The 13,826-nt window shown below is 32.6% G+C and overlaps 1 protein-coding gene across 1 annotated transcript in view; it reads left to right on the forward strand.

Moving 5' to 3' along the window:
* Positions 1-8,062, forward strand: part of LOC119835238 — a 17,460-nt gene extending 9,398 nt beyond the window's left edge. Inside the window, exons 2-6 of the mRNA XM_038359949.1 lie at positions 4,794-5,037; positions 5,562-5,699; positions 6,079-6,202; positions 6,616-6,844; positions 7,307-8,062. Of these exons, the coding sequence (XP_038215877.1) occupies positions 4,802-5,037; positions 5,562-5,699; positions 6,079-6,202; positions 6,616-6,844; positions 7,307-7,551 (972 nt within the window). The 5' untranslated portion in view covers positions 4,794-4,801 and the 3' untranslated portion in view covers positions 7,552-8,062. The remainder of the gene's footprint in view (positions 1-4,793; positions 5,038-5,561; positions 5,700-6,078; positions 6,203-6,615; positions 6,845-7,306) is intronic.
* Positions 8,063-13,826: the final 5,764 nt, after the last annotated feature.

Genomic DNA, 13,826 nt, shown 5'->3' on the forward strand with positions numbered 1-13,826 from the left:
ACCGAGAAAAAGACGTTGTCACGTAAAATCTTCGCCCGTAAAACCGACTTTACAGGCAACCATTTTTTTTTTAGTTTTTAAATTTTTCAATATCAACATAGATAATTAATGTTTGTTCCGCTGTTTATATTATGTGTAATGGTTTTTAATAAAATTATGTAAACTCAGTATTGTAAGGGGTATAATATAACCTATATAATTTTTATAAAGACATGCAATAATTAATGTAATTAAGCTTTAAGTGAGTTCAGAAGAGAATACTGCTTTTTACGGGTTATTCACTTATTGAAATGTCATTAATATACCTAAATATCACATTTATTTACTTTAATATAAGTTAGAATACATTTTATTGAGAAATTATTGTATTTATGCTATGCCATAACAGCTATGAATTGATTATTTGTACAACATAAAGACTAATTTTCATTATCTAACGTCAGGAAACGATTATTAAAACATCTATACACAGTTTTTGTATTGACCGGGAACTAAAAAATCATTTAAAGTCACAGTCGTGAGTCACTCGTAAACGAATTTGCGTGCGAAACAACTGTATAATAAAAACAAAAAACCCATATGACACGAATCTCGTTATATTTATAACTATGTAGTTTCATTATATTCGTGATATTAGACAATGATAGCCAAATATCACTTGCATCACGGCATATCCTTGACATTATATGGTTAAGACATTCGGTAAATGTCTTTTATATAGGTTGGGTAAGTTTATTTGAAAGACCATATTCACATGAACAAAATTTTTTTTTTTTTTTTTTTTTTTTTTTTTTTTTTATGTCATAGTGGGCAGCTGAGCTGGTGGTTCGCCTGATGTAAAGCGATCACCACCGCCCATAAACATTCGCAAAGGTGTAAGTGTCTCTGTGAATGCGCTGCCCGCTTTAATGGGGTAAGGGAAAAGGAAAGGATTAACGACTGGAAAGAAGGAATGGATTAGGACGGGTGAGGAAAAGGAAACGGGCCTCCGGCTCCCCCACTCACCGTACGAAACACAGTGGCATGCCACTATTTCACGCCGGTTTTCTGTGGGGGTGTGGTACTTCCCCGGTGCGAGCTGGCCCAATTCGTGCCGAAGCGTGCTCGACTCCCACAATATGTATAAAATGTTTGCTTCCCCTCAATTTTCTGTTTGAATCATTATACAAATCATCATAAATACTTAATTTGTGTATAGAAAAACTTAAAACATGCTGCAAGAATTCCGATTAAATAAAATCTACACTTTGGGGCGATTTTTTCATCCTTGGTAAAAAAATTCCCAATGACGCATAATGCAATAAAATAAAAATGTCACCTCTATATTGAGATACTCTACCATTAGAACACATTTTTGATATGTATGATTGTTTAATACGTAATTCGAGGCTTTTTTAACCAAGTATTGAAAAATAAACCTGTTTAAAACAAATTTTAAAGCGAGGAAAATTAAATTATATCTATATTAAAATTATAAAGTTGAAGAGTTTGTTGTTCGTTTGTTTGATTGTTTGAACGCACAAATCTCAGCAACTAATTGTCCGATTTGAAAAATTCTTTCAATGTTAGATATCTCATTTATTGACAAAGGCTAAAAGCTATATATGTACCCTGGACGAAGTCGGGCGGACCGCTAGTGTTCATATATAACTTCATTGGTCTTATAATAATACTCTGCTATAATTTACATTATTGTACAACTGCGTAGGTATTTGCCCATGACACGTCCATTTAGACCATAAAAACATAAGTACCTTGATTACGCTATTGTATTTTTTGTAAATTTGCCTTAGGTCAATGCTACATATTTTGAACTATTGTTCTGTATATTCATAATAAGAAAACATTAAAGCATTATATTGAACATAATGGATAGAGATAATGTCTCCGCGCTCCGATGTCTCAACATAATCACATATTTTGTTTCATGGAGCTACATAATTCATAAGCTGTAATAAGAAAATTTTAAATTAAAAAATAGGTACCGACCACATTTGGTCTAGTGTCGGCAATCTTGAATTTCCAATCAGGCCTTCTTTTGAAAACAATATTAAAAAACATTTAATTTACTTGCGATTTTCATAAAAACATATCTAAAAGCACTCCCGGCTAATTCACATTTATAAAAAAAATAAAGCAAATCAAAACTGTTTCATCCGCTCGGAGGATACGATTCTAAAGATTCTAAAGTCGCGTCAAAACTTATCCAAGAGTTTTTGAGTCGTGGGGTAAGGAAACACTGTTCGACAAACACAACTCTGTAACAAACACAATAATGTAGATTTATTTATTGATATAGATTATGTACTACACTTATAGTCATATTATTCTTGCCATTATTATTCACGATATCCATATTTTTTTCTAGAAGAACTCTGAAAGGAAAGTGATATACAGATAAAGAAAAAGGAAACATTGCATATGTACCTACACAGAGAAAGCTTGAGCCGCGTATTACGAGATATGTAAATGTAGCATACGAAAGAGTATTTTATTACATTTCAACTTATCAGAGGGCATACTTTTTCCTTTGAAACCTTTTTGCGTCCCGCGAAATGAAATGTAATTTCGTATGCGAAATATTTACAGTGTGAACGTGTTTCGTAATGAACTTTTTATTTATTGGTTGATATGTTTTGGGAGAGGCTGGAGGAATGAGTTAGTGTGTTGTGAAAATGTTCGCTTCATTTTCATCATCATCATCATCATCACCATCATCATCATCGTCAGCCCATACACGTTCCCACTGCTGGACACAGGCCACTGGTATGTGTGGTAGTCGAGCACGCTTCGGCACGAATTGGGCCAGCTCGCACCGGGGAAGTACCACACCCCCACAGAAGACCGGCGTGAAATAGCATTCTGCTGTGTTTCGTTCGGTGAGTGGGGGAGCCGGAGGCCCATATCCTTTTCCTTACCCTTCCCAGTCCTTTCCTTTATTCCTATCGCCAATCCTTTCTTAATCCCTTCCCAGAAAGTCGGCAATCCATTTGTAGAGGCGTAAGGTCTGCAAAGGACCTTATGCCTCTACAAATGTCCATGGGCGGTGGTAGCGCTTACCATCAGGCGTCCCACCAGCTCCATTGCCGACTGTGACATAAAAAAAAAAAAAAAAAAAAAAAAAAAAAAAAAAAAAAAAAAAAAAAACAGGCCTCCTATGAGGGTTTTGTTTTTGTTCGCTTCATACGAGACTGTATTGTGCTCAACCCCAGCTCCTAAATTAATAGTATATGATTCAACTTAACCCCTTGTACATTGAGTCACTAGCAACTGGTGATGTCATGACACCAAGTGTCAGTTTCTCGACTAACTGGTAGTCAGTGCTAGTCAATTGAACTTTGATAAATTATTTATCATTTTAACACATAAGAAAAATATAATAGATCCAGAACTTGTGAATGCCTGCTTAGAAATATTGCCAAAGCAATTACATTGACTCATTTTTACTACGTGTTGCAAATTACAGTTTTTTACAAATGACGAATTTTAATGTACAGTATTTGGTACAAAAAACGATGAGACCAATTTGACCCGGTCATTGCCCGAAACAAACTCGGAAATTTTCAAACAAAATGTCAATGGATTGTACTAACAACTTATAGTCATCGAGCTTAAAACATATTTCTTGATCAATTCCTTCCAAACTGATAACTTATACAATCACAGCAGCAGTCAATTTTAGTTTAAATACCAGCTGACTTATTCGTTTCTTCAGGATACTGGGCTTACTTATGATCTGTAAAATTTTGTCGGAAGAAATTTTCTATATCAATGTCCTAACACGTTAAGTCTCGGTTGGAATTGCATAAAACTGACGTATTCAAACATATTAAAATAACAATTTTCAAATTCGTGCCAGCTTTTGTAGTTATTATCCTTATGCATTCTTTTATCTATACAAAGAATTGTATCGTCTTGTAAATTATTGATGGTGACATATTATTGATGGTATGGTATGAATTAAATACATAAATAATTTATATCACCACTTTACCTCTTTTAAATTGTAGTAGATATTGAGTTTATAATATATTATATTATTTATTGTATTACTTAAAACTTTGTTAGAATGTTAAGTTTTTCAGTCATTGCCATTCTAAGCTAATCTAATAATATAGTTACCTCATTCCTAAATCCTCTTTGCAGATTTATAGCATTGAAGGAGGCCCGTTTCCTTTTCCTCACCCGTCCTAGTCCATTCCTTCTTTCCAGTCGTTAATCCTTTCCTTTTCCCTTACCCCATAAAAGCGGGCAGCGCATTCACAGAGGTACTACCTTTGCGAATGTTTATGGGCGGTGGTGATCGCTTACCATCAGGCGAACCACCAGCTCAGCTGCCCGCTATGACATTAAAAAAAAAAAAAAAAAAAAAAGTGCATTAAAAATGAGAATTTTTTAACAATTAATAATCTTTTCCACGGTAAACGAGGCCGCGACATATTACCTTATATTTTTTATATTCTTTAATAATTTCTCATGTTAGATTTCACTCTCGTACATATTATATACTTAGGTATCATCTACCATAGTTTTCCTACCAAAAAGTGAGAAAAAAAAGTAAACAATTTTATTTCACTTTTATTGCTATTGACATATCTATATCTATATACTATAGATTCCAATATCCAAGACTATACATTCCTATCCATCAGGGCATTTAATATGTTATTGGAAGATGCAAAAAATAATATGTTATGTATGTATTGTAAATTTAAAAATGTCAAAAATGTATGTATGTATGAAATAAATCAAATAAATGAAAATGAAAAATAAATATAAATACTGAATTGCAGGTGCCAGGATGTCCCCAGCAGCGTCGTTTGGTGAACGATGGGCCCGAGACAACCTGACCAGGAAGGCGTCCCCAGATGAACTAGAAACCCTAGATCTCATATCGCAAACATGCGATGGGGAAGAAATTGAAGCTAACAAGAGAGCTAGGAAATACTATACCGCAAGGGGACCGGGAGGCCTGACTGAATTATGGCATAAGAGGCATCCGGACGATGAGGACATTTTGTCAAGTTGTCAAGATATGTGAGCTAACTATTATTGTTAATTAGTTATTAAAATAGTAGCTGTATGTAGGGTGGCATTGCACCATAATAAGAGAAGCAATATGTGGTAATATACTATTGAAACTCAAGGAGAGAGACCATTAACCGAGAGAGGATATTATTATTTCACGCGCTGTGTGAGCAATGCAGACAATAAAAATATTTACAATTTTACATCTATTACATGAGTATTTAAATTAAGGAGCGTCATTTAAACGCTAAGTATAGTTAATAAAATAATATTAATAAGACTAGAAATAAGAAAGATCCTGCCTCGTGAACGAATTTTTTCTATTCTTTCAAAATTTCTCATTTATAAAGCATTTCAATGCTATAAAACTAAAAATTAAAAAGACTAGAAATAGTTAATAATGTTTTCTTTGAAAAAATATATCACTTTAGTTTTTAAATCAATCAAGTCTTTTATTTTCATAATTTTGATCCGTATATGCAAGACATTTTTCAGTTTTCTAAAAATAACACGTGCGTCATTTTTATCGTCAGATACATAGTACCTCTTCGAGAGCGCAGTGCGGGCGGCAAACGACTTACCTTTGTTAGACTACCAGCGCCAACTGCTCTCAATAGGCCGCTGTCTGCTAAAGCACTGCTTGCTAGATGGCTGATGATATTAGACATAAGGTAAAAAGCACCTATTACTGCGAGTGCCGGTTTAGGCTAAATCAATCCACTTGATTCCTGTTGTCCTGGTATATCTGTCGGTCGGTGTTACGATTCCGATTAATTAACCAGCTGAACGATATCCAGCCGTATTGTTAGAAAATGTAACCCATTGCTGCTTATGCTTGGGCTATTCATCTAGATAATATGACAAGTATGGAAAAAAAACGGTGTAGAAATTTTAAGTACCGTTCTTTGATTAAGCGAATAAGACTGGTTAACAAAATTTATAGTATATAGTAATGTTATGCTTCTTTTACACATTAGATTCCATAATGAGATTTATATAGAAAGCTAGATTATTATGTACATAATACTGAATCTGTTAATCACATTACAGATTGAAAGAAGATCCGACACCCGGCGATGAAGTAGTAATCATAGACGTATGTGATATGCAACCTTCGCATATAAAGAATCACTTCAAAGGTGCATATTGGAAGGATTTCATTTGGTGCATGAGGGTAAATATATAGTACATGTAAATAAATACGCCTGTGAAAAAATTGCAGCAAAACTAGCGCCTGAAAAAATTTTGCTGGCAAATCATATACAATCATAATCCTGCTTCCTACTATTATCCTACTAATGTGTGTGCGTTTCTTGCTCTTTCACGCCAAAACTACCGAACCGATTGCAATGGAATTTGGTACGTAGACAGCTGGAAAACTGGAATAACATATAGGAAACTCTTTATCCCGATATTCCTACGGGATACGGACTAACGCGGGTGAAACCGCGGGGCGCAGCTAGTATGTTATATTCAGAGTATTATTTCGTGTAACTATTGCGTTCCTATAGTTTTGCATTTTAATCTGCAGCATTCTAAATTTGTTCCACAATGAAATGGTTATAACACATAATTAATATTTTCCAGGCCGCCTACCCCGTGAAGTTTTCCGAAGTTCACATAATAAATACCCAGAAATTAAAAACTGTATCTCTATTGCTTCTCCACATTGGACTGTACCCTTGGCGACGCAAGTTCATCCACATGCATCCGAATGGTGATAAAGTTAGCAATGTTACTGGAGTTGACTACTTTCCACCTGAAGGTCTACCCTACGAGTATGGAGGGAAGGCGGGGGCTATGAAAGATCTTAATGGTAAGCATATAAAAATCTTTTAACCATATTCAAGTAAGATCGTAGACTAGACTCTTTTCCAATGAAATCCATGGTGCATCATCCTAGAATGTACAAAAAAATCTAGTCCTTCTTTGGTTATACAGAAAAATTTTACATAGACCTGATGACTTTTTAAATTAATAAATATAAAATAGTACCTTGCAATCGGTAGACTTCACATGTTATTGTAAATCATATGACCTATAGTAATTTATTAATACAAAACTGAAGAGCTTGTTTGTGAGTTTGAACGCACTAATCTCAGAAACTTCTCAACCGATTTCAAAAAATTCTTTCACCATTGCATATGTATCCCTGGTGCTATGCTATGCTATGCTAGTAAATTATATACATACCAAGCGAAAGCAATCAGATCTTTAGTTTGTGATAAAACCTAGCCAACAAATGATATATTCCAATAAAAAACCCTAAACTTTCCAGATGAGTGGACGAAGAAACTGCTCCTGAACTCGAAATGGCTGGAGCTTGAGGAACGGAAGTATTACCAAACTGAGTTGCTACCAGAGAAGCAGCGTCGGCACAGAAGTGTCATACGAAATATACTCAGTGCTAGTTCCTATGATATATCGAGAAGTCAATCCTGCAAGTCTTTAAATAATGACCTCGACGATGGAGCGTATGGCGCTTATAGAACCCTAAAAGTTCATAAGACCTTTGACGTATAAACCTTAGTTTCTCTTTAGGATTTTTACCATGAAATTTTGTTAGTCTGGGATTTTTTGTTAATAACTAATAGTCAGTGTCCCAATTCATTTAAATGTTTAGTTATTATCTTATAATCTTAAATATATCCTTGTGGCATACATATACTCGTATAAATGTTATGTGATAATTTGTATATAATTTTGCAACTATTTTTGTATATATAATACAATCACTATAATAATTATATTATTTTTTAGCTGGTATAGATTATATAGTAAATGTTTGTACTTCAATAATTCTTTAAATTAAGGTAACAAAAGGATGAAAAGATTGGACATACCGATTTCAATTATAAATGTGATAATATTGTATTAAAATTATTTTATATAGACAAACAATCATATTATGTTGGAGGCTGGCTTATATCAGCCTATTATTTTCTTGTAATCTGTATACTAACAGAAAAATACAGGATATAAGATATATCCTATTCTACTAATATGTAATATAAATGCGAAAGTGTAAGGATGTGTATGTGTTTGTTGCTCTTTCACGCAAAGACTACACAACCGATTACAATTAAATTTGGTACGTATGCAGCTGGACAACTGGAATAACATATAGGCAACTATTTATCCCGATATTCGTACGGGATACGGACTTAAGCGGGTGGAACCGCGGGGCGCAGCTAGTAGGATATATAGATGATCATGATGATACTAGCGTTACTAACTATTAGAATGAACATGTCACGTCCGATACACTTTATACTATTAGATATACTAAACCAGTATAGATGATGATGTTTACAAATTAATTATTGTTATGAAATCTATCACTTTATGGTAATGAGAATTGTATAAAATTAGATGCTAAAAGTACTCCATTATAGAATAATAAATATTATGTATCCATAAATTGAATGTAGTATACTTAAAAGGGTTGTGTATACTGTATATATTATCTTTTGATACTTATATTTAATTATTTTTTTTATAATAAGCTTAACAAATAAATTAAAATAACAAATACTCAAATACATATTTTTTTTATTTTAGTTCTTTCCTATTATTATGGAATATTATCTGTTGCAGATAATTAGAATATATACATATGTGTTATTATATTACTCCAACCAGCACACGTGGCCTCATCACTAAAGCAGTGAGAGTATATTGCTTTGGATATGCGTATAAGCATTCTCAAACAAAGTCAATGTCTGGTTTTATAAGATCCTCGGTTACTTTTGTTTGGTAGAAAAGTAAAAAAATCATTTTAAACAAAGATAATGCCAATGGCGATAGGTAAATACTTTGCTCCACCGTCCAAAATATCAGCATACAGAAAACATTAATGTCTAAATACGTTATTTTGCTGGGATTTTGAGTTATTTTCCACACTAAGTTACTAATTGTAGTTTGTTATAAGCGGACAATGCTAAGAAGTTTCCATGTTTTATGAAGTGTCTTTTATGATACTTCACAAAACTGTATTATTTTCAGATTATTTATCGGAAATTGTGAAGTATTGATATCATAAAGGGATATGATTTGATGATTAAATAAACACACAGTAAAATGTATAGATATTAGGACTAAGGAATTGTTTGACCTTTAATATAGTTTAATCCTGTCTAAAAAGGCATCGCCAAAAATGTTTAGGTACGCTACAGTCAGGTGAAGAAAACGCATTCGTTTCCCATCCCATGATCATTATTTTTCTGTTCTTTACATAACATTTGGTCCGTAAACAATATTACTTCTAACCGCTTATGATAAAAGAATTTAAAATAGAATTAACATTATATGATTTAGGTCTATGAAGTGTGTGTGTGTGTGTGTGTGAATGGGAGAGTGTATGTGTGTGTACGGGTCAATCGTCAATTTCATGTCTTTGAGCATTATTTACTGCACTATAATTTCCTAAACCTAGACTTAATAATATAAGGCTAAAGTTTTTGTTTGTTTATTTCAATAGGCTAATCTTAGGAACTACTGGACCAAATTTTAAAATCATTTATATGGAGGTATACGATCCCTATTCTTTTCGATAGCATGTTTTATCTTTACTATATATTTCTTATTAATTAAAGCCAAAAACGCTCAATCATTAGCGTTCAACTTTCGTCATAATAAAACTAAATTATTTAGATTTAATTAGTTACTGCTAAGCTTAACAGAGCATGGACCGGTGAAAGGACTAATTGTAAACGAATCTCATTTTGTATCTAATTATATCTAATATATTTTCACGATGATATTGTTTTATATAAATAAGTTCTATGAAAGTCCTTGAATATATACAAATCTGAATATATTTACTGAAAAAATAAAATATGGAGATGCACCCAAATTCAATACACAATAGAGTTCATTTTACACCGATTTTATAAAAAATAAAAAATGCTTCCACTTCTTTATATCTCTTCCATACTTGGCTTAAAATTTTACAATAGCGTAGCTGTATCCTGGATATAAAGGCTGTGCTTTATCCCGGAAAATGCATCCCTCGGGATGTTTACCAAGTTTCAGCACGTATTGTCATATTCTAGTTTCGGCATATAAACTAATACACTACCTACTTTAAAACTTTGTATTCCTCAGTCGCCATTTTAATAAAATTTTTGAACAAGAGTCGCCATCTTGGGTCAGAAAATGTCAACCAAATTACAACAATCACCTATAATAAACACAAAAAGAATCTGTCAACGGAAAAATACGTTATCGAATAAAAAAATTAAAATCGATCTGAGGACCTCCCTTTTCCTGAACTTCCGTAGAAAATATATTATTATGAACCATAACAATATAGAAGTATCCATTTATAACATAGACCCTTGAGAATATCATATATAACTTCCGCCGTCTGACAATCAGCACCCAAGAGTAATATTCATTGGTACTATATCAGAATATTGATAATAACGGAATTGTTATATAATTGCAAAGTTACGATCACATTTAATACTTTAAATATTTTACTATCTTTATTTTACATTATTCCTGTAAAAATATACAGTTTCTTTTTCTCCAAATGTACTAGCGGTATAGTCTGCTATAGTCTTCCTCAATAAATCAGCTATCTAACACTCAAAGAATTTTTCAAATCGGACCAGTAGTTCCTGAGATTAGTGCGTACAAACAAACAAACTCTTCATCTTTATAATATTAGAAGATAGATGCTACTTTCGCCAAATATAATTGACGTTGAAAGTAGCATTATTTGTTAAATACACTGAAATAAAAGCCTTAGATTAAAATAATTAAAACCTCCTCATTGCGAGAAGCCATACAAAACAATAAGTGGATAAAATAAATTCGAATACATGTTTCGCTTTAATAAGGAAAGGAAGTTAATAAGGAAAACAAATAACTACACGAAAATATACGTAAGATCACACAAAAACATACCGACGTAACATTAATTATTATAGTTACGTACAAAAGATAAACTGATAGCAACAAAGCCGACGAAATACACTTTCTAAATTTACTTTTAATGTAATCATAACATAATGCAGCAAACGTATAAAACATTAAAAACAAGAGAAACAGAGATTAACACTGAAGTAAAAATCTTAGTACATATGTATATTTTGCTAAATACAAGTTTTCACAGAAAGTTTTTTCAGTAAAAGTGGAACAATGGAAATAATAACAAACTGTTTGCATTATGCACTTTTTGTACTCTATAATATGATACTACTAGCTGCGCCCCGCGGTTTCACCCGCGTAAGTCCGTATTCCGTAGGAATATCGGGATAAAAAGTTGCCTATATGTTATTCCAGTTGTCCAGCTGTCTACGTACCAAATTTCATTGCAAGTGGTTGAGTAGTTTTTGCGTGAAAGAGCAACAAACACACACACACATCCTTACAAACTTTCGCATTTATAATATTAGTAGGAAGGATGTTTCATAGGTTACTTTATTGAAGTATTCTTATTATTTATCAAGTCAGAGACGCGTTAGAAAAACATCTAAGACTATGACTAAAAACCTTATTTTGTTTGCTTGTGTTTGATTTACGCGAGTATTATACATTTAGAAATTCACCACGCTCGCTGTAAAGTGTTCGAAACGTCGGATTAATAATAAAACGAATAAATCGCGTATAAAATCCGTTAAAAAGTCTTTATTTTGTTTAACCAAATAGAAATAATTATGCGATGCACTCGCAAATTAGCGTTGCGAATATTTTTAACGAAAGCCTTTAGAAAGTTTAGCTTCAGCTGACCGAGACGGATTTTCAAGATTTAAATTTGCTATTCCATATTCTGGATTAATGAGCTTGTGAATTAATTTATTTTCATCAATTACTTTTCACGTCATTATTATAGACGAGTATTTACAGAGTATTACATTGATGTATTAGATATTGAAGTACAACAATACAAGATAATCAACATTTCCAATTATAGCCAAAATTATCTTCAATGCTGCCTTTATATTTTATTATTACGTTTTATTTTATGGGTTAAAAGAACAGGTAAAATGTCGTGCAGTTATATACCACGATTAAAATTTTAAATTGCATACGTGTATTAATTAACAAGCAATAAATTAAATATTATAATGCACTAGAACATCAAAATTTACAGCTATGAAAGAAGTGACACAAAACTCCCGTTTTAGTGAACCAATGACTCGTAAAAACATGCACCATTAGCCATTATTTAATGTGAAATTTCGAAAATGAATCTCAGTTTGGTCATGTTTTGAACAATACTTTAGTAGGATACGTAATATCGACCGCATGAGCGACACGCAATTTATTACGCACTAATAATTTTCTGGTGACCATGCTTGCATGAAAAGTGGGATAATTTTAATTCAATATTGATACAAAACGGGTACAGTTGTAACTTATTTATAAAGTGTTTGCTACTAAGACTGTTTGTGAGTAACTGCTTGAAGGATAAATATGTATTGGCCTTCATATCACATTATATTTTATTTAGTTTACATCCAAGGCTAAAAAGCAGAATTAACACATAGAGATTTCAAATATTTGTAGCAGATATTGTTCATGATAATATAACAAGCAGTGAAGAATGATAGTCACTACTGTGTAACTTTGATAAGCTGTTTGTATGTAACTAAACTTAGCACTTAAATCATTCTCCCTTTAACTTCATTATTATATTTAACGAGAACTATATTATGTAATGCTCCTTTCACTTGTATATACCAAAAAAAAAACGTTATTATCTACATTATGTCATTACAAGCCAAATTTGAACTATGAGCGTTATTTGAAGTACAACAACTTTTTATATTTTGTAAACGGATATTAATTCAGTAGACGACTTTAGCAAGCTCACAAGTAATATGACCAATATTTGATAAGATAATTGATATTGGAATTAGTACTGTCTTAAGACGTTACGCCTTAAAAGAATGTAGTAAATATAAGTTTTAATAGAGTTATTTAACAAAGAACTATAAACGCCATATGTTCGGCCATATTTGTTTATCCGCAAAAATAGTAAACTTATTGTCACTTCAAGCTAAGCTGATCCATATGTATACGGTAGATTTTATTTATTATTGTTATGCAATATGCAGTTCAAATTTGCTTGTAGGCAATCTTACATAATGGAGACAATACTAGAACAGTGAAAATTGTTTAAACCCAATGTTTTATTAACTATTGTAATATATTTAATATACAAATAGTTTGAACGTATTATATGGATCTAGAAGATTCTATATTTAATATAAATCACAAGCTGTTAAGATATTTGTATAACCATATTGTATATTATACTTAGGACCCTTATATCGCTTATTATGATACCAAAAAGTCCCCTGTCCCCTAGTGGGGTATGGGGCAGATTATAATATACACCTGTTCCATTGATTGATCTTAATAGACAAGAAGGTGATCAGGCTGCTGTGTCCTGCCAGACCGAGACATTTTTTTGTAAGTCCCCTCCGGGAATAGACAGTACCCCTCGGCACAGTCACGTATTAAGCACTGTACCAAGGAGGCGGTTCCACAAGATAATAATTAATTATAATGAATAATAATTAATTATGTTAGATTTCTAGTGATTTAGTATTAGTTTTGCTAGTGATTATGTTTAGGTTCTACACGCTAGGCGATTCTGTTACGATGTTTATCGTTACAATAGCTATGTCATCATAAAGATGACTATTTTCCGCTATTGTTGCGCTCTTGGTGAGTTTGTTACAAGATACAACACCCTCCGGATGGGCTTCAAAGTGAAGTCCCGTGTCCCCTAGTGGGGTATGGGGCAGATGATGTACATCCGTTTCACTGATCGATTTTCT

This window comes from Zerene cesonia, chromosome 2 (genome assembly GCF_012273895.1).
Source record: "Zerene cesonia ecotype Mississippi chromosome 2, Zerene_cesonia_1.1, whole genome shotgun sequence".
NCBI lineage: Eukaryota > Metazoa > Arthropoda > Insecta > Lepidoptera > Pieridae > Zerene > Zerene cesonia.